Here is a 22,200-nt window from a genome sequence, read left to right as displayed (position 1 = left end):
GTGTGTGTGTTTTTCAAGGTGCGTGATGAGGAGATGGAGGAACTAGAGCAGATGCTGTGTAACTACTGTGAGCTGCCTGCTGCAGGCGGAGTGGAGAACGGATACGGCAAGATCAACATCTTACTGCAGACCTACATTGGCCGGGGAGAGGTGGACAGCTTCTCCCTCATCTCAGACCTGTCCTACGTAGCACAGGTGGGTTACAGGCACAGCACCACACACTACACACATACAGTGGGGCAAAAAAGTATTTAGTCAGCCACCAATTGTGCAAGTTCTCCCACTTAAAAAGATGAGAGGCCTGTCATTTTCATCATAGGTACAATTCAACTTTGACAGACAAAATTAGAGATTTTTTGTGATTTTCTAGATTTTTTTTCTCATTTTGTCTGTCATAGTTGAAGTGTACCTATGATGAAAATTACAGGCCTCTCCCATATTTTTAAGTGGGAGAACTTGCACAATTGGTGGCTGACTAAATACTTTTTTGCCCCACTGTATGCTCTTTCTCCATCTGTTTCTCACACACACACACACACACACACACACACACACACACACACACACACACACACACACACACACACACACACACACACACACACACACACACACTCATACAAATTGAACCATACCTGAAGAAACTTCAACACGTGTACATACTCTGCTTCTACCCCAAACTGAGCAAGCCTAGCCCCTCTGAGGGGTCCAGCTGTACCCCAGTGTCCCCTGACAGGGGGACACAGGGGTACAGACTCCCTTACCCCAACACATGCAGCCCCTGCCTAGACTTCCCCTTCTCTCAGTCAGCAGCACATGCCGTCCGCATCCTAGAGCAGAATGTTTCAATCATACTGGTGTACTGATGGGGGTTTAGAAAGAGTGTCTTAACGAATCATATCATACACATCCATAAACGGGTTTCCTGTTTGTACCAGCATCTCCATTGTTTCAGAGGGATCATGAGGCTTTCATGAACTGTCACAGTTAATCTGCCATGCCGGCATCTCTGCATTATGCTCTTTATGAAAATCAAATGCTTTGATATATCTGATGGAAAGTAATATGTTTGGCTGGTGCATATTTCACAGTGACTGATAGCCTGGAATCTTTTTTTGCATTTGGAGCCCCCATCCCACATCCCATCCCCTCTTCCAATCCCCTCTGCTGAACCCATCTATCCATGGTTTTCCACGGTAACTGATTCCATGTGGCTGAATATTTGGAATTGTTCACAGCAAATTCCCTCTTTGCTCCTATTTTGCCCGATTTCAGATGTGCAGCCGGTTTGATGGCTGTGGCCGGGAGGCAGGCAGCCATAGTGGAATAGAGGGGATCTGATGGTTAATCCAGACTGAGGACTGATAGGTCCTGTTGCCGTATGATACTGCCACTACACATCAACAAAGACACACACACATAAGCACAGAGATGAAGTTGCATACATACATTTAGGTGGGCACACTCACAACCACTGGCAGACTCATCATCTCTCGCTCTCACACACACACACACACACACTGACAGAGGCTAACTCCCTGTCTCTCATGCATACACACACACTCCTCAATGGCTTTAGCAACTGGATGATAGATAGAGCTGTTCTGCAGGCCTGTGCACTTGACCGCAGGACACCAGGAGTTCTCCTGAGAGAGTAGATTATTGTACATGAGCGCTGAGAGACCTGAGACCACAGTTGAACTGTGTTTACTGCATGCTCTTAAAGACACACGGACACAGAATAACTGGAGAAGGATGGCAGCTTAATCATGAAGTTATTTCCAACCAGGGAGATTATTGAGATTGACTATGTTGGTGCTGTGACTCGGACTGTGAGGCCTGATGTGTTTTGGCTGTTGGTTGTTATCTGGAGTATGAGTGTAGGCTCAGTAAGGGTGTGAGTGTAGGCTCAGTAAGGGTGTGAGTGTAGGCTCAGTAAGGGTGTGAGTGTAGGCTCAGTAAGGGTGTGAGTGTAGGCTCAGTAAGGGTGTGAGTGTAGGCTCAGTAAGGGTGTGGGTGTAGGCTCAGTAAGGGTGTGAGTGTAGGCTCAGTAAGGGTGTGAGTGTAGGCTCAGTAAGGGTGTGAGTGTAGGCTCAGTAAGGGTGTGAGTGTAGGCTCAGTAAGGGTGTGAGTGTAGGCTCAGTAAGGGTGTGAGTGTAGGCTCAGTAAGGGTGTGAGTGTAGTAAGGGTGTGAGTGTAGTAAGGGTGTGAGTGTAGTAAGGCTGTGAGTGTAGTAAGGGTGTGAGTGTAGGCTCAGTAAGGGTGTGAGTGTAGGCTCAGTAAGGGTGTGAGTGTATGCTCAGTAAGGGTGTAAGTGTATGCTCAGTAAGGGTGTGAGTGTAGGCTCAGTAAGGGTGTGAGTGTAGGCTCAGTAAGGGTGTGAGTGTAGGCTCAGTAAGGGTGTGAGTGTAGGCTCAGTAAGGGTGTGAGGGTAGGCTCAGTAAGGGTGTGAGGGTAGGCTCAGTAAGGGTGTGAGTGTAGGCTCAGTAAGGGTGTGAGTGTAGGCTCAGTAAGGGTGTGAGTGTAGGCTCAGTAAGGGTGTGAGTGTAGGCTCAGTAAGGGTGTGAGTATAGGGTTTTCTCTCCAGCGGGTTTGATGTAGGAGTGCGGTTGCCCAAGTGGCCTTTTAACCAGCAGCAGACCAACATCTGGCCCAGCTGGTGTTTCTGTGTCTCTGCCTATCTATATGCCTGTCTCTATGTCTGCCTGCCTGTCTCTGTCCATCCTCCCACTCAACCACATGTTCCGGACACAAGCAGACCTGACCAATCTATCACAGATAGCAGTCTCGCCACGACTTATCCATCACAACAGAGCCGGGCCCAACAAATCAATCCCAGCACGGCCAGACTCTACCAATCCATCATGTCATTAACACCTACCCAAATCAATCAGAGCCCAGTCACGTCAGATCTGATCAGTTTATCAGCGAGCAGCGCCAACCACCTGACTCATCTGTCAGGACAGACATGAGCAATCCATCAGCGCACAGCTAGGCCTGACCCATGTTTCAGAACAGAGCCTGATCATACCAGTCCCGCGGCTCTTGATCAGACACGATTAATCGTCCTACATCTTGATGGATTATTTCAGTCTCTGCATGACTCTCTGTCCTGCTGTACCCATTGTAGAATACTGCTCTAAGTCTGGCTGTAGCCGGTCTGTCTTTTTACACCTGCTGTTATACACTATTCCAATTGTGATTCCCATCGGTCTGTCCTTGTTTTTCTACTATAGAATGCCACTCAAATTGTAACTGTGTGTGTGTATTTCGTCCCTGTGTAGAACGCAGCTCGTATCGTCAGGGCTCTGTTTGAGATTGCTCTGAGGAAGCGCTGGCCTGCCATGACCTACCGCCTGCTCAACCTGTGTAAAGTGATAGACAAGCGTCTGTGGGGCTTCGCTCATCCCCTGAGACAGTTCTCCATCCTGCCTCACAATGTGCTGGCCCGTCTGGAGGAGAAGAAACTCACCGTGGACAAACTGAAAGATATGCAGAAGGACGAGATAGGTGAGACCATACTGGGCCAAGTGTGGTGTACTACCAAATTAGACATGAACTTGTGTGTGTGCATGCAGCGTGTTGTAGTAGCACCACTCCCCTCTGTGTGTCCCAGGTCACATGCTTCACCACGTGAACATCGGGTTGAAGGTGAAGCAGTGTGTCCACCAGATCCCTTCCATACTGATGGAGGCCACCATCCAACCAATCACACGCACCGTGCTCAGGGTCCGCCTCCAGATCACCCCCGACTTCCAGTGGCACGACCAGGTAACCTGGTCGACCTCACCTAGGATGACCTCGATGTCTCTCTTTCTCTCTCTCTCTCCCACACACACACACACACACACACACACACACACTAACACACACACACACACACAGTACACAAACAGTAGACATTATCAGAGCACTCTTTAAGTGTGTCAAAATGCTGCAAACAGTAGAAATGTGTTAGTTAGTGTGAAGTGTCAGTGGTCTGTCAGTATGGAGCTGTCCTCTCCCCCAGTGGCCCTACTCCTCTCCAGCCAGTGGGGGGGATGGAGTAATGAGTGAAAAGTGGGAATCTCACCTCGGTTCTACAAGGAGGAGCAGCCAGCTGCTGAAACAACCCCGCAGCATCAGATTCCCACCTCTGGAAGTGTTAGTCCACATCCCAAGTACTGGTTGAAGGGCTCTTCTTTTCTTTGAATGGTTCAAATGAAGGTTTATTTAAATGGAAGATGGCTGATTCTAGATCAGTGTTTAGGTGCATCACCTTCTTGTAATACAGTGAGGGAAAACAATATTTGATCCCCTGCTGATTTTGTACGTTTGCCCACTGACAAATAAATTATCTATCTATGATCTATAATTTTAATGGTAGGTTTATTTGAACAGCGAGAGACAGAATAACAACAAAAAAATCCAGAAAAACGCATGTCAAAAATGTTATAAATTGATTTGCATTTTAATGAGGGAAATAAGTATTTGACCCCTCTGCAAAACATGACTTAGTACTTGGTGGCAAAACCCTTGTTGGCAATCACAGAGGTTAGACGTTTCTTGTAGTTGGCCACCAGGTTTGCACACATCTCAGGAGGGATTTTGTCCCGCTCCTCTTTGCAGATCTTCTCCAAGTCATTAAGGTTTTGAGGCTGATGTTTGGCAACTCGAACCTTCAGGTCCCTCCACAGATTTTCTATGGGATTAAGGTCTGGAGACTGGCTAGGCCACTCCAGGACCTTAATGTGCTTATTCTTGAGCCACTCCTTTGTTGCCTTGGCCGTGTGTTTTGGGCCATTGTCATGCTGGAATACCCATCCACGACCCATTTTCAAGGCCCTGGCTGAGGGACGGAGGTTCTCACCCAAGATTTGACGGTACCTGGCCCTGTCCATCATCCCTTTGATGCGCTGAAGTTGTCCTGTCCCCTTAGCAGAAAAACACCCCCAAAGCATCATTTTTCCACCTCCATGTTTGACGGTGGGGATGGTGTTCTTGGGGTCATAGGCAGCATTCCTCCTCCTCCAAAGACGGCGAGTTGAGTTGATGCCACAGAGCTCCATTTTGGTCTCATCTAACCACAACACTTTCACCCAGTTGACCTCTGAATCATTCAGATGTTCATTGGCAAACTTCAGACGGTCATGTATATGTGCTTTCTTGAGCAGGGGGACCTTGCGGGTGCTGCAGGATTTCAGTCCTTCACGGCGTTGTGTGTTACCAATTGTTTTCTTGGGGACTATGGTCCCAGCTGCCTTGAGATCACTGACAAGATCCTCCCGTGTAGTTCTGGGCTGATTCCTCACCTTTCTCATGATTATTGCACAACTCCACGAGGTGAGATCTTGCATAGAGCCCTAGGCCGAGGGAGATTGACCGTTTTTTGTGTTTCTTCCATTTGCGAATAATCGCACCAACTGTTGTCACCTTCTCACCAAGCTGCTTGGCGATGGTCTTGTAACCCATTCCAGCCTTGTGTAGGTCTACAATCTTGTCCCTGACATCCTTAGAGAGCTCTTTGGTCTTGACCATGGTGGAGAGTTTGGAATCTGATTGATTGATTGCTTCTGTGGACAGGTGTCTTTTATACAGGTAACAAACTGAGATTAGGAGCACTCTCTTTAAAAGTGTGCTCCTAATCTCAGCTCGTTACCTGTATAAAAGACACCTGGGGGCCAGAAATCTTTCTGATTGAGAGTGGATCAAATACTTATTTCCCTCATTAAAATGCAAATACATTTCTAACAATTTCTATCAGTCTCTCACTGTTCAAATAAATCTACCATTAAAATTATTGAATGATCATTTCTTTGTCAGTGGGCAAACGTACAAAATCAGCAGGGGATCAAATACTTTTTCCCCTCACTGTATTATCCTGTGGATTTTATACTACATTTGCTTGAGCCTGCCTGGTGTGTCAGATGGACAGTGTTTTCCACTTTTGGGACTATTCTATTGGTTCTATTGCGCCAGGCAAGATCAATCAAACACAGCTAAGTATCTGAAAGATTTCAAATGCCGTTTGAACCCAAGTCGGCTGTCCGTAAGTAGAGCCATGTCCAATGGAGAGAATATACAGTGCATCATTGAATTGCGAATTCGGCTATAGGATCTCTATGGTGATTGGAGTACATCATTGAGGCAGATGACTCCTGTAGTTTGTGAGGGAGTCAGGGTGGAATAGGAGGCCCGTTGTAGCCAGGCTGTGTATGAAGATGAATGTTTGTGTGATTAGCGATGCATGCTCTGCTCATGGGAGAGTTGTTATGGAACACCCCCAGCTTAGCCAGTGATCCCTGCTGCATATGTACACACGCAAGCTAGCCACGATACATGTAGAGGCACATGAGATCTCCCTCTCCCTAACTCTAACCCAAGCCACGGACTCCAGGATAATGACTCATTCTAATTGGGAAACAGACAGGAGTTGGATGTCGTTTTCTAATATTAATGCGTGGTTAGCCACTCCCTTTAGTGTTTTGAGTAGGACCCAGAATTGTTCCTGGTTCAGGTCACATGGTTGGGAATAACTCCTAGCCCTAATCAAGAGTAGTTTCCCTGATATCTTTAGACATGTACACAAGAGGGCTAGGGACCAGGCCAGAAGATGATGACATAGCTGTTGTTTTAGTGTGTTTGTCTGTGGGAACTGGACTGTCTCCTCTCTCCATGTGTCATAAAGCAGTCTCTGGACCTGTGTCTGTTGACCAGCCAGCAGTTGTTTCCACAGCAGAGTGTTCTACAGGGGGTCAACTCCGAGCAGAGAAATGTAGAGAGATACACAGTACAGTGCACCTCCTTTTCCTCCTGGGGAGAGAGGAGAGGGCTGAAGTTTCTGTTTGGAGTCACCCCAAAACCCATGACTGAAGGGTTACGCATGCACCTACTAACAATTACATTGCTTTGTTTTGAATTGCTACTATCTGGTTAAACAACCTGGGAGTGCTCTGATCTCCTAATGCCACCAATTCTTCATGCTTCTGTCTCCTCTGCCTCTCTCCTCTGCCTCTCTCCTCTGCCTCTGCCTCTCCTCTGCCTCTCTCCTCTGCCTCTCTCCTCTGCCTCTCCTCTGCCTCTCCTCTGCCTCTCCTCTGCCTCTCCTCTCCTCTGCCTCCTCTCCTCTGCCTCCTCTCCTCTGCCTCTCTCCTCTGCCTCTCTCCTCTGCCTCTCTCCTCTGCCTGCCTCTCCTCTGCCTCTCTCCTCTGCCCTCTCCTCTGCCTCTCTCCTCTGCCTCTCTCCTCTGCCTCTCCTCTGCCTCTCCTCTGCCTCTCTCCTCTGCCTCTCCTCTGCCTCTCCTCTGCCTCTCTCCTCTGCCTCTCCTCTGCCTCTCTCCTCTGTCTCTCCTCTGCCTCTCCTCTCTGCCTCGCCTCTCCGCCTCTGCCTCTCCTCTGCCTCTCTCCTCTGCCTCTCCTCTCCTCTGCCTCTCTCCTCTGCCTCTCTCCTCTGCCTCTCTCCTCTGCCTCTCCTCTGCCTCTCCTCTGCCTCTCCTCTGCCTCTCCTCTGCCTCTCCTCTGCCCTCTCCTCTGCCCTCCTCTGCCTCTCTCCTCTGCCTCTCTCCTCTGCCTCTCTCCTCTGCCTCTCCTCTGCCTCTCTCCTCTGCCTCTCTCCTCTGCCTCTCTCCTCTGCCTCTCCTCTGCCTCTCCTCTCTCCTCTCTTAGTGTCATGGTTCAGTGGGAGAGCCCTGGTGGCTGTGGGTGGAGGACCCCATCAACGATCATATCTACCATTCAGAGTACCTGCTCCTACAGAAGAAACAGGTGGGTTTCTGGGTACCATTAGTTTCTAGAATGTGTCTGAGAGCCACTTGTTCTCCTGTGTTCCCTTGAGGCAGAAGTTGCCCCTAACTACAGATCTAGGATCAGATTACCTGACCCCTGATCCTAACCTTAACCATTATGGTTATGGAATAAATCTGACCCTGTATCAGTGGATATGGTTGAGCCGAGTCATACTTACATCGTGTGTGCGTTTTCCAGGTGGTGAGTGGGGAGCCCCAACAGGTGGTATTCACCATCCCTATCTTTGAGCCCATGCCCTCCCAGTACTACATCAGAGCTGTGTCAGACCGCTGGCTGGGCTCAGAGGCTGTCTGCATCATCAACTTCCAACACCTCATCCTGCCTGAAAGACATCCCCCACATACTGGTACTGTACAACAGACTCACAAACACAGACAGACCAACCCTCAGAGGTGTAAAGATGAAACAACATACTTCACACATACACCTTTCTTTGTATTTTTTCCTTGACAAATGTACCCATACGTTGTCTCAATGTTGCCCTGTGGATTCTCAGAGCTACTGGACCTGCAGCCGTTGCCCATCACCGCCCTGGGGAACCTGGAGTATGAGAGTCTGTACAAGTTCACCCACTTCAATCCCATCCAGACACAGATCTTCCACACCCTCTACCACACAGACACCAACGTCCTGCTGGGGGCGCCAACGGGCTCCGGTAAAACCATCGCTGCCGAGTTGGCCATGTTCCGAGTCTTCAACCAGTACCCTACCTCCAAGGTCTGTCTGCCCCACCATCTCTCTCTTTTTCTCTCTCAATATCGCTATGTATTTCTCTCTGTTTATATCCTTGCTCTGTGTGTGTTCTCAGGTGGTGTACATTGCCCCTCTGAAAGCTCTGGTCAGGGAGAGGATTGAGGACTGGAAGATCAGGATAGAGGAAAAACTGGGGAAGAAGTGAGAGACGTGGTTATAACCATGTGCATTTCAGTTGCATTCACATCTGTCAATGACCATCAGCTGTGGTATCTATCCATCCATCTATTGTCTCTTTCTCGATCTCTCCCTCCTTCCCTTCCCTCTCTCCTCGTCCCTAGGGTCGTGGAGCTGACAGGCGATGTGACTCCAGACATGCGGGCCATCGCCGCAGCCGACCTGATCGTGACCACACCGGAGAAGTGGGACGGCGTGAGTCGCTCCTGGCAGAACCGCAGCTACGTCCAGAAAGTAGCCATTCTCATCATCGACGAGATCCACCTGCTAGGTACCACAGCCTAGTTCTACCCAGAAGCATATAGAGAGATCTTTAATATCTATGGGTCTGGTTCTTGCCTCACAAACCGCATACAATCAAAACTTTGTATAGAGCCTGAACTTTTACCCTCATAAACTCTCATACAAACAGAACCTTCTATAGAGCCTGAACTTTTACCATCATAAACCCTCATACAAACAGAACCTTCTATAGAGCCTGAACTTTTTTACCCTCATAAACCCTCATACAAACAGAACCTTCTATAGAGCCTGAACTTTTACCATCATAAACCCTCATAGAAACAGAACCTTCTATAGAGCCTGAACTTTTACCCTCATAAACCCTCATACAAACAGAACCTTCTATAGAGCCTGAACTTTTACCCTCATAAACCCTCATACAAACAGAACCTTCTATAGAGCCTGAACTTTTACCCTCATAAACCCTCATACAAACAGAACATTCTATAGAGCCTGAACTTTTACCATCATAAACCCTCATACAAACAGAACCTTCTATAGAGCCTGAACTTTTACCATCATAAACCCTCATAGAAACAGAACCTTCTATAGAGCCTGAACTTTTACCCTCATAAACCCTCATACAAACAGAACCTTCTATAGAGCCTGAACTTTTACCCTCATAAACCCTCATACAAACAGAACCTTCTATAGAGCCTGAACTTTTACCCTCATAAACCCTCATACAAACAGAACCTTCTATAGAGCCTGAACTTTTACCATCATAAACCCTCATACAAACAGAACCTTCTATAGAGCCTGAACTTTTACCATCATAAACCCTCATAGAAACAGAACCTTCTATAGAGCCTGAACTTTTACCATCATAAACCCTCATAGAAACAGAACCTTCTATAGAGCCTGAACTTTTACCATCATAAACCCTCATACAAACAGAACCTTCTATAGAGCCTGAACTTTTACCATCATAAACCCTCATACAAACAGAACCTTCTATAGAGCCTGAACTTTTACCATCATAAACCCTCATACAAACAGAACCTTCTATAGAGCCTGAACTTTTACCATCATAAACCCTCATACAAACAGAACCTTCTATAGAGCCTGAACTTTTACCATCATAAACCCTCATACAAACAGAACCTTCTATAGAGCCTGAACTTTTACCATCATACAAAGAAGATTCTGATAGAATTCAAAAGAGTTCTATAATAATACTCTCCATAGTGAAATGCTTTGTCCAACTTTCTCACACTGGACCATACCACTGTGTTTGTATCCCAGGGGAGGACAGAGGTCCTGTGCTGGAGGTCATAGTGTCCAGGACCAACTTCATCTCCTCCCACACCAACAAGACTGTCCGCGTGGTGGGCCTGTCCACGGCCCTGGCCAACGCACGAGACCTCGCCGACTGGCTTGGGATTGGACAGGTGAGCTCTCCATAGCATCCACATACTAGACAGGACAAGTATTGTGAAACGCCACTCCTGGTAGGAGTTGCACTTAGGCTCAGATTTAGGATCAGTTTGTTATCTGAATCAGGCATTACAATAGTGTTCTAACCTGATCATACCATCACGTTAGTCTCAGTTTCACATAGACAAGACATCTCCTGTAGTTAAAACCTGCTCATCCTTTCACCTTTTGACCTCCTGTCCTGTGTTCAGATAGAGTTCATGTCTCTGTCATCAGTTGGAGGTTTTGTAATTGACATTGCTGTTCTGAAGCCAACCAGTAACCACATTTGTGTTGGCCAGTGTTTTTTAGTGGTTAGTGTTTTTTAGTGTCCCCTTTTCATATTTGATAAATGTAGAATAATACTGCTGTTTTTTGGCAGGGAATCCGTGTAATAGTTTTGACCACAGTACGGTAATGGTTTGGAGTTCTGTTTCTCTGGAGCCATGCTGGAGTTGCTCTGGTAATCAACAGAAATCACGGTACCAATGCGGACAGATGACTTGACAGTCCTTTAATAATAACAATAATAATAATAATAGCAGTAATCATATCAGAAGGGTATTTAATAACCTCCCTGTCCACCGCAGAGAGACATGGGAACTCCTGTATGCCTGCATGTATGCCCCAGTCACACATGAAAACCACATGTAGACAGACCGTCTTTACATTCACCTATACAATTTATCTCAAAAAGAAAATAGTATCTGCTGAAAAACATTTTATATAACATTTATAGAGCATTCATAAGCATTTACAACTGCTTATTTCTGAAAGTTATAAAGTGTTACCATAACGTCATTTGTAATGCTTTTAAAACTTCAAAAATTCCAACTGTATCCTACCATTCCAGTCTTCTCTGTGACGGTATTGGTTGTCTAAACGTTGTGTTACTGTTGCAGTGTCCCTGGCAGACAGATTGTCTGGTTATAAATCTGGCTGTTTAGACTGAGGACGGGAGGGACTGGGGATGTTGGCTGGGTTTAGATGCCCGATCCATTATCCAGGCCTTTAGATATGTGTACACACGCGCCTGCCCTGCCTGGCCACTCCACACGCTACAATGCACTGCTGCCCTACCCAGCGAGCTTCTGAGCACAACAGACAAAGGTGCTCAGTTCCTTGTCCCTCTCCCCCGGACAAGGACAATGACAAACCTTTAGACACCCAGATGGGCCTCGCTGCCAGCTGGACTCACTTTATCTATCGCTCTCTGTCTCGCTCTCTCGATCTAGTTCTCTTTCATCCACTCTGTCTCTCTCTCTCACTGACTGAGAGAAGACATTCATTCTCTTTCTATGGTTCTATGTCCATATGGTTCTCTTTCATCCCCTGTCTAACTCTCTCTGTCTCTTTACCTCACCTCTCTTACAGGTGGGTTTGTTTAACTTCCGTCCCTCTGTGCGTCCCGTCCCATTGGAGGTTCACATCCAAGGCTTCCCAGGACAGCACTACTGCCCCCGCATGGCCAGCATGAACAAGCCTGTGTTCCAAGGTACAATATACCACACACAGAAACACACACTAAGTATGCAACTACAGTGTGCATCCCCCCTCTCTATATCTCTCTCTCTCTCTCTCCCTCTCTCTCCAGCGATTCGCAGTCACTCTCCAGCCAAGCCTGTTCTGATCTTTGTGTCGTCGCGGCGACAGACTCGTCTGACGGCTCTAGACCTGATAGCCTTCCTGGCCACCGAGGACGACCCTAAACAGTGGCTGCACCAGGACGAGACTCAGGTGACCAGGCTTATACTTGTTACCTCCTAGTGGAACTAACCCTGTAGTCAGAGGTGTGTACATCTACAGGATTTCTCTCTTTCTCTCTCTCTTAGTCTCTTTCTCTATCTCCTCTGACTGTTCTTCTATTCCTCCAGTCTTCCTATTCCTTGTCCTCTGCTGCTTGTTGCTCTCTCCTTTCTCATCGTCTCCTTCCTCCTGATATTCTCTCTCTCTAAGCACTTGTAATTACAGAGGGAACTCAAACCAACTTCTACAGGAAACGCCTGTGTCATATCCCATTATTTTCTCTGCATACTTCAGGATTATTTCAAGATGAGAAAATGTGCTCTGATAGAAGATGGGCAGTAATTACCTTAACATGTGTGTCTGATATATAGGGGCCCATAAACAAGGAGAATTTCTTACAATACACATGCACACTAGCTAACGCTCTCTCTCCTATCTATCTCTCTCTCTCTCTCACTCAGACACACACACACACACATTAAAAAACAGTAAAACTGTATTTGCTCAGGCCTGCCAGAAGCCCAGGATACAGAGAGCTGAGCAGAGCGGTGTTGGATGTGTGTCTGGTATATAATCCCTCATATTGGGCCTTATTATGAAGTCACAGTAGGCTTGGCGTTGTAAAAGATGGATATTAACATGTTTTATGGGGCTGCTTGCCTTTCACACCAAGCCTGTGGTCTGAGTGAAATATAGAGTTCTGACTGACTTCAAACCCCACCTTGTAAAATATATACACACACACACAAACTAGGCCTTAATACTGTATACGCAGCAGAAAAATCTAATTCATAGGATACATTTCATCCTCTCTTCTGTTCCACATTTCCTTGCTCTCTCTGTGTGTGTGTGTGTGTGTGTGTGTGTGTGTGTGTGTGTGTGTGTGTGTGTGTGTGTGTGTGTGTGTGTGTGTGTGTGTGTGTGTGTGTGTGTGTGTGGATAGGGTAAGTAAGGGTAAGTAATCCTTCTCACTGGCCCCCAACAAGAGTTAGATGCAAGTGGCTGTTCCACTGGTTGTCATAGGTGTTTGCATCAATTTGTAAGTCGCTCTGGATAAGAGCGTCTGCTAAATGACTTAAATGTAAATGTAAATGTAATGTAAATGTGTGTGTGTGTGGCATTTACTGTATGTGTATTTTTAGCCCTGGGTGTGTTGAATTGGCCCTGCAGTGTGCTTGTTCCAGTGATATATGCTGCTCCCTGCTGTGTTTCTGTACTGGCTGTGTAGCTGCTGGAGTCCCTGTGGTTTGAGTGACAGGCGGCTGGCGCTAGCTGTCTCAGTCTCAGTGGGAGTCCTGCCCTCCCTTTCCTCTCTGCCTGAGTTAGCCTTACGTTCTCTCTATTCCTTCCTCTGCTGCAGTTAGCCCCTCTCCCGCCTTCCTTTATCTGTGAACATGTACCTCTCGTCTTCCCTGTATCTCCCCCTGTAAATGTTTTGCTCTGTCCCACATGTTGTTTTCAGTTTTCCCTCCACCTCCCTTTTCTCCACTCCTTCCGTAGCCCCCCTCCCTGCTCATGTCCAACAAGGTCTTCTTCGTCATGGATGTGCCTTCTTAGTCCTACACTGTTTACTGTGTCTCTATTGGTCGACGAGATAAGGTCTTGTGCTGTCGTAGATTGACGAGGTGAAGTCTCATGCTGTGATTGGTTAATGTTACCCAGATGACAGACATCATCGCCACGGTGAGGGAGTCCAACCTGAAGCTGACGTTGGCGTTTGGTATCGGCATGCACCACGCTGGACTACACGAGCGAGACAGGAAGACTGTGGAGGAACTGTTTGTCAACTGCAAGATCCAGGTGGGACCCTAAAAGACCTAGGTGGGACCCTGACAGGTTCAGGTGGGACCCTGGCAGGTTCAGGTGGGACCCTGACAGGTTCAGGTGGGACCCTGACAGGTTCAGGTATATACATATTGAATAGGTGCAGGTATATACGTATTGAATAGGTGCAGGTATATACATATTGAATAGGTTCAGGTATATACATATTGAATAGCTGCAGGTATATACGTATTGAATATGTGCAGGTATATACGTATTGAATAGGTGCAGGTATATACGTATTGAATAGCTGCAGATATATACGTATTGAATAGGTGCAGGTATATACGTATTGAATAGGTGCAGGTATATACGTATTGAATAGGTGCAGGTATATACGTATTGAATAGGTGCAGGTATATACGTATTGAATAGGTGCAGGTATATACGTATTGAATAGCTGCAGATATATACGTATTGAATAGGTGCAGGTATATACGTATTGAATAGGTGCAGGTATATACGTATTGAATAGGTGCAGGTATATACGTATTGAATAGCTGCAGATATATACGTATTGAATAGCTGCAGATATATACGTATTGAATAGCTGCAGATATATACGTATTGAATAGGTGCAGGTATATACGTATTGAATAGGTGCAGGTATATACATATTGAATAGGTGCAGGTATATACGTATTGAATAGGTGCAGGTATATACGTATTGAATAGGTGCAGGTATATACGTATTGAATAGGTGCAGGTATATACGTATTGAATAGGTGCAGGTATATACGTATTGAATAGGTTCAGGTATATACGTATTGAATAGCTGCAGGTATATACGTATTGAATAGGTGCAGGTATATACGTATTGAATAGGTGCAGGTATATACATATTGAATAGGTGCAGGTATATACGTATTGAATAGGTGCAGGTATATACGTATTGAATAGGTTCAGGTATATACGTATGAATAGGTTCAGGTATTGAATAGGTGCAGGTATATACGTATTGAATAGGTGCAGGTATATACGTATTGAATAGGTGCAGGTATATACGTATTGAATAGGTGCAGGTATATACGTATTGAATAGGTGCAGGTATATACATATTGAATAGGTGCAGGTATATACGTATTGAATAGGTGCAGGTATATACGTATTGAATAGGTGCAGGTATATACGTATTGAATAGGTGCAGGTATATACATATTGAATAGGTGCAGGTATATACGTATTGAATAGGTGCAGGTATATACGTATTGAATAGGTGCAGGTATATACGTATTGAATATTGAATAGGTGCAGGTATATACGTATTGAATAGGTGCAGGTATATACGTATTGAATAGGTGCAGGTATATACGTATTGAATAGGTGCAGGTATATACGTATTGAATAGGTGCAGGTATATACGTATTGAATAGGTTCAGGTATATACGTATTGAATAGGTGCAGGTATATACGTATTGAATAGGTTCAGGTATATACGTATTGAATAGGTGCAGGTATATACGTATTGAATAGGTGCAGGTATATACGTATTGAATAGGTGCAGGTATATACATATTGAATAGGTGCAGGTATATACGTATTGAATAGGTGCAGGTATATACGTATTGAATAGGTGCAGGTATATACGTATTGAATAGGTGCAGGTATATACGTATTGAATAGGTGCAGGTATATACGTATTGAATAGGTGCAGGTATATACGTATTGAATAGGTGCAGGTATATACGTATTGAATAGGTGCAGGTATATACGTATTGAATAGCTGCAGATATATACGTATTGAATAGGTGCAGGTATATACATTTACATTTACATTTAAGTCATTTAGCAGACGCTCTTATCCAGAGCGACTTACAAAATAGCAGTGTAGACTACGTTAGGACGACGAAATACGAAGTTGCAATAGAAGTACTGACTGTTTCACTTTGTTGTCCTCTTTCTTTTCCTTTTTCTTCTGTCCTTCTTTTGTCCTTATTTTGTCTTCCTTTCTTCTGTTAACTAGATATTTTTTGTTGTTATTCTTTGTAAGCTAGCTAGCTTCTTCCAGGAGAGTCCCTAGCAACTGCTTAGCAACAAGTAAACAATTCTGCTAGCAATTCAGCTAGCTAAGATAACTGTACAATTTTATGAAAAATATTAGGTATATACATATTGAATAGGTGCAGGTATATACATATTGATATTACATATTACGTATTGAATAGGTGCAGGTATTGAATAGCTGCAGATATATACGTATTGAATAGGTGTATATACAGTGCAGGTATATACATATTGAATAGGTTCAGGTATATACGTATTGAATAGGTTCAGGTATATACATATTGAATAGGTTCAGGTATATACGTATTGAATAGGTTCAGGTATATACAACAATGTTGCAGATACAACACTGAAGGTGTTTCTGCTTTACTTTGTTAAATCCATGACAGGTATGACACTAATCTCTCTCTGTCTCCAGATACTGATAGCCACCAGTACTCTGGCCTGGGGAGTCAACTTCCCTGCCCATCTGGTCATTGTCAAAGGTACTGAGTACTACGATGGGAAGACCAGACGCTACGTGGACTACCCCATCACAGGTACAGGCTTCATGTCCAGTTGTTTCCATCACTGTTTCTGTATTGAATTAAGTCTACTTCTATTTTCCTATAATGTCAAATACTCCCTGTTTGGTAGTGAGTTAGAAAGTCCAGTACATCCATGTGTTTTCATCTGAATGTGTAGGTGTGGTTTGTCTCTCCTGTAGTTACATTAGGTTGTAGTTGTTCTGTAGGTGTGGTTTATCTCTCCTGTAGTTACAGTAGGTTGTTGGTGTGGTTTATCTCTCCTGTAGTTACATTAGGTTGTAGTTGTTCTGTAGGTGTGGTTTATCTCTCCTGTAGTTACAGTAGGTTGTTGGTGTGGTTTATCTCTCCTGTAGTTACATTAGGTTGTTGGTGTGGTTTATCTCTCCTGTAGTTACATTAGGTTGTAGTTGTTCTGTAGGTGTGGTTTATCTCTCCTGTAGTTACAGTAGGTTGTTATTGTGGTTTATCTCTCCTGTAGTTACATTAGGTTGTAGTTGTTCTGTAGGTGTGGTTTATCTCTCCTGTAGTTACATTAGGTTGTAGTTGTTCTGTAGGTGTGGTTTATCTCTCCTGTAGTTACAGTAGGTTGTAGTTGTTCTGTAGGTGTGGTTTATCTCTCCTGTAGTTACATTAGGTTGTAGTTGTTCTGTAGGTGTGGTTTATCTCTCCTGTAGTTACAGTAGGTTGTTGGTGTGGTTTATCTCTCCTGTAGTTACATTAGGTTGTAGTTGTTCTGTAGGTGTGGTTTATCTCTCCTGTAGTTACATTAGGTTGTAGTTGTTCTGTAGGTGTGGTTTATCTACTCCTGTAGTTACATTAGGTTGTTGGTGTGGTTTATCTCTCCTGTAGTTACATTAGGTTGTAGTTGTTCTGTAGGTGTGGTTTATCTCTCCTGTAGTTACAGTAGGTTGTTGGTGTGGTTTATCTCTCCTGTAGTTACATTAGGTTGTAGTTGTTCTGTAGGTGTGGTTTATCTCTCCTGTAGTTACATTAGGTTGTAGTTGTTCTGTAGGTGTGGTTTATCTCTCCTGTAGTTACAGTAGGTTGTAGTTGTTCTGTAGGTGTGGTTTATCTCTCCTGTAGTTACATTAGGTTGTAGTTGTTCTGTAGGTGTGGTTTATCTCTCCTGTAGTTACAGTAGGTTGTTGGTGTGGTTTATCTCTCCTGTAGTTACATTAGGTTGTAGTTGTTCTGTAGGTGTGGTTTATCTCTCCTGTAGTTACATTAGGTTGTAGTTGTTCTGTAGGTGTGGTTTATCTCTCCTGTAGTTACATTAGGTTGTTGGTGTGGTTTATCTCTCCTGTAGTTACATTAGGTTGTAGTTGTTCTGTACGTGTGGTTTATCTCTCCTGTAGTTACAGTAGGTTGTTGGTGTGGTTTATCTCTCCTGTAGTTACATTAGGTTGTAGTTGTTCTGTAGGTGTGGTTTATCTCTCCTGTAGTTACATTAGGTTGTAGTTGTTCTGTAGGTGTGGTTTATCTCTCCTGTAGTTACAGTAGGTTGTAGTTGTTCTGTAGGTGTGGTTTATCTCTCCTGTAGTTACATTAGGTTGTAGTTGTTCTGTAGGTGTGGTTTATCTCTCCTGTAGTTACAGTAGGTTGTTGGTGTGGTTTATCTCTCCTGTAGTTACATTAGGTTGTAGTTGTTCTGTAGGTGTGGTTTATCTCTCCTGTAGTTACATTAGGTTGTAGTTGTTCTGTAGGTGTGGTTTATCTCTCCTGTAGTTACATTAGGTTGTAGGTGTGGTTTGTCTCTCCTGTAGTTACATTAGGTTGTAGTTGTTCTGTACGTGTGGTTTATCTCTCCTGTAGTTACAGTAGGTTGTTGGTGTGGTTTATCTCTCCTGTAGTTACATTAGGTTGTAGTTGTTCTGTAGGTGTGGTTTATCTCTCCTGTAGTTACATTAGGTTGTAGTTGTTCTGTAGGTGTGGTTTATCTCTCCTGTAGTTACATTAGGTTGTAGTTGTTCTGTAGGTGTGGTTTATCTCTCCTGTAGTTACATTAGGTTGTAGTTGTTCTGTAGGTGTGGTTTATCTCTCCTGTAGTTACATTAGGTTGTAGTTGTTCTGTAGGTGTGGTTTATCTCTCCTGTAGTTACAGTAGGTTGTAGTTGTTCTGTAGGTGTGGTTTATCTCTCCTGTAGTTACATTAGGTTGTAGTTGTTCTGTAGGTGTGGTTTATCTCTCCTGTAGTTACATTAGGTTGTAGTTGTTCTGTAGGTGTGGTTTATCTCTCCTGTAGTTACATTAGGTTGTAGTTGTTCTGTAGGTGTGGTTTATCTCTCCTGTAGTTACATTAGGTTGTAGTTGTTCTGTAGGTGTGGTTTATCTCTCCTGTAGTTACATTAGGTTGTTGGTGTGGTTTATCTCTCCTGTAGTTACAGTAGGTTGTAGTTGTTCTGTAGGTGTGGTTTATCTCTCCTGTAGTTACAGTAGGTTGTTGGTGTGGTTTATCTCTCCTGTAGTTACATTAGGTTGTAGTTGTTCTGTAGGTGTGGTTTATCTCTCCTGTAGTTACATTAGGTTGTAGTTGTTCTGTAGGTGTGGTTTATCTCTCCTGTAGTTACATTAGGTTGTAGTTGTTCTGTAGGTGTGGTTTATCTCTCCTGTAGTTACATTAGGTTGTTGGTGTGGTTTATCTCTCCTGTAGTTACAGTAGGTTGTAGTTGTTCTGTAGGTGTGGTTTATCTCTCCTGTAGTTACAGTAGGTTGTTGGTGTGGTTTATCTCTCCTGTAGTTACATTAGGTTGTAGTTGTTCTGTAGGTGTGGTTTATCTCTCATGTAGTTACATTAGGTTGTAGGTGTGGTTTATCTGTAGTTACATTAGGTTGTTGGTGTGGTTTATCTCTCCTGTAGTTACAGTAGGTTGTAGTTGTTCTGTAGGTGTGGTTTATCTCTCATGTAGTTACATTAGGTTGTAGGTGTGGTTTGTCTCTCCTGTAGTTACAGTAGGTTGTAGTTGTTCTGTAGGTGTGGTTTATCTCTCATGTAGTTACATTAGGTTGTTGGTGTGGTTTATCTCTCCTGTAGTTACAGTAGGTTGTAGTTGTTCTGTAGGTGTGGTTTATCTCTCATGTAGTTACATTAGGTTGTAGGTGTGGTTTATCTCTCCTGTAGTTACATTAGGTTGTAGGTGTGGTTTGTCTCTCCTGTAGTTACAGTAGGTTGTAGTTGTTCTGTAGGTGTGGTTTATCTCTCCTGTAGTTACATTAGGTTGTAGGTGTGGTTTGTCTCTCCTGTAGTTACAGTAGGTTGTAGTTGTTCTGTACGTGTGGTTTATCTCTCATGTAGTTACATTAGGTTGTTGGTGTGGTTTATCTCTCCTGTAGTTACAGTAGGTTGTAGTTGTTCTGTAGGTGTGGTTTTTCTCTCATGTAGTTACATTAGGTTGTAGGTGTGGTTTATCTCTCCTGTAGTTACATTAGGTTGTAGGTGTGGTTTGTCTCTCCTGTAGTTACATTAGGTTGTAGTTGTTCTGTAGGTCTGGTTTATCTCTCCTGTAGTTGTTCTGTAGAAAGTGGTTCAGCTCTCCTAGGCCTGTCGTTGTTCCATTTGGACTGTGGTTACTGTAGTTGTGTTGTGGTCTCTACAGACGTGCTGCAGATGATGGGCCGTGCAGGCCGCCCTCAGTATGACGACCAGGGCAAAGCTGTGATCCTGGTCCACGACATCAAGAAAGACTTCTACAAGAAGTTCCTCTACGAACCCTTCCCTGTTGAGTCCAGGTGAGAGGCTATCCCTTGGCTTTGTGGTGACCCTACATAGTGAAGGCCATTGCTACAGCTTTTAACTTGGTCTCTGTGCATTTAACATTGTAAGGGGGGAAAGTCATCTCTATTTCACTACCACCTCTTCCTCAGTCTCCTGGGTGTCCTGTCAGACCATCTGAATGCTGAGATCGCTGCAGGGACCATCACCTCTAAACAGGATGCTATGGACTATATCACCTGGACGTACTTCTTCCGCAGGCTGGTCATGAACCCCAGGTAGGTTTTTGATTGGTTTTGACTTTTTATAACAATTCATCACGAAACAATTAACCCAAAACTAGGTCTCTGTTCCCAGGTTTTTCAGAAATTCTGGTTTTGAAGTTTCAGTAATTTTGGAAGCTAATTGAGTGGCTACAACATTCTGATATGGCGACTAATGACCAGGTCTCTCTCAATAACCTCGGAATAAGAAATCACTATCTATTTTTTCCTTTAATGGTAGAAGCAGGCAAAGGCTACATGTCTTTCCAAGAAATGTCAAAAATGTTTTTGTCAGTGTGAGTACATTATAACCATTAATTAATTCAGCTGAGTAATTAATTACCAGTAAATGCTGGGGAGACAAAAAATAGCTGGTGTTCATGGCAGCACCATGGAAACCACAGGGTCATCTTTAGAACACAGGGTCATCTTTTGAACTCTCACTATGTGATATCACACACCAGGGCTACGCACGCACGCAGTACCAGAGTATCACTTATACCCAGAGCACTCATTAGGATTCAGTCCTGATAACCTCTCTAGCGGGGAAACCTACTGATAGCCTGAGGCCACGTGCATCAAATCAAAACAAATCCAGCTTTATTCATACAGCACATTTCAGACATGCAATGTGCTTTACAGGGGGAAACGCCTGAGGAAAACCAAAGCTCAAAAGATGTTTTAAGATCTATTTTAAATATGTCCACAGTTTTGGCCCTACTCAAGTATTTAATTTATATTGCTTCGGATATTGGTATGTAGGCCAGACTGTTCTCTTTCCAATCATATGTGACATATGAATTGTCCATTTTTTATATTCTTCTCTATATTCATTGTTAATATTAATTGACTCCCTATTCGCCCGTCTCTAATTAACGATCTGCTTGCACCTGTTATGCCTGTTCCACACAGCAGGTGCCTTAAGTACGTGTCTTCTTAATTTGTTTGCACGGCACTGATGACGTCGTGAGGCCGACACATATGCTCTGTTCCTTTTTTATTTTCATTAGCACTTTCACTTTTTGTATATTTTTGAGGGTGGATTAAATTAATTATACTATGTTTGCATCTCGGCCTCCTTGGGTTATTCCTTTTCATGGTTTTGAGTGTGAATACTTTTTGAACTCTACAGATATTTTCTCTCCCGCGCACTGGCTGCCTTCCATTCTAGCCTGTGCACAAACCCTCCGACTGGTTTTCCACAGTTTCAAACCCCGTCACGTTCTCTGGCAGGCTGTTCTAGAGGCTGTGGACATAACTAAAGGCTGCCTGTCCCTGCCTATTTGTCCTAGGCTTGGTCCTAGGATAGTTAAATGGCCAGTGCCGGAAGACCTGAGGAACCGACAGGGTACATAACTTAAAAGAATGTCTGACATGTATGGGGTGCACGATCTTGGATTTATTTAAAAACCAATGGTATAATCTTAAAATGTATTCTGTAACTCACAGGCAGCCAGTGCAGAGACCTTAAAACCGGTCTAATGTGTGCTCTCCATCTGGTCTTGGTCAGTACCCGTGCTGCAGCATTCTGTATGTTTTGCAGTTGACCAATGGCTTTCTTGGTTAGATCATACAGGAGAACATTACAATAGCCTAGTCTGCTCGTAATAAAAGCATGGATGAGTCTCTCAGCCTGAGAGAGAAACTGCCACACTTTTTTTTCTTTAACTAAAAAAAGCTTTTCTTCACATTCCTAATGTGTGATTTGAAATTGA

At 44.3% G+C, this 22,200-nt stretch overlaps 1 protein-coding gene across 2 annotated transcripts in view; it reads left to right on the top strand.

The window, feature by feature from the left end:
- The window catches only part of ascc3 (activating signal cointegrator 1 complex subunit 3), a 161,391-nt gene that overhangs the window by 116,737 nt on the left and 22,454 nt on the right, over positions 1-22,200 (top strand). For both annotated transcript variants that reach the window (XM_052489893.1, XM_052489894.1), the window contains exons 21-35: positions 19-195; positions 3,285-3,510; positions 3,617-3,771; positions 7,644-7,742; positions 7,962-8,130; positions 8,281-8,501; positions 8,593-8,678; positions 8,819-8,985; positions 10,242-10,387; positions 11,787-11,907; positions 12,007-12,149; positions 13,821-13,958; positions 16,405-16,525; positions 20,107-20,239; positions 20,375-20,500. In XM_052489893.1, the coding sequence (XP_052345853.1) occupies positions 19-195; positions 3,285-3,510; positions 3,617-3,771; positions 7,644-7,742; positions 7,962-8,130; positions 8,281-8,501; positions 8,593-8,678; positions 8,819-8,985; positions 10,242-10,387; positions 11,787-11,907; positions 12,007-12,149; positions 13,821-13,958; positions 16,405-16,525; positions 20,107-20,239; positions 20,375-20,500 (2,228 nt within the window). The remainder of the gene's footprint in view (positions 1-18; positions 196-3,284; positions 3,511-3,616; positions 3,772-7,643; positions 7,743-7,961; positions 8,131-8,280; positions 8,502-8,592; positions 8,679-8,818; positions 8,986-10,241; positions 10,388-11,786; positions 11,908-12,006; positions 12,150-13,820; positions 13,959-16,404; positions 16,526-20,106; positions 20,240-20,374; positions 20,501-22,200) is intronic.

This window comes from Oncorhynchus keta, chromosome 31 (genome assembly GCF_023373465.1).
Source record: "Oncorhynchus keta strain PuntledgeMale-10-30-2019 chromosome 31, Oket_V2, whole genome shotgun sequence".
In the NCBI taxonomy this organism is placed as follows: domain Eukaryota; kingdom Metazoa; phylum Chordata; class Actinopteri; order Salmoniformes; family Salmonidae; genus Oncorhynchus; species Oncorhynchus keta.
The sequence above is the reverse complement of the archived record's forward strand: the minus strand, read 5'-3'. Positions and strand labels throughout refer to the sequence as shown.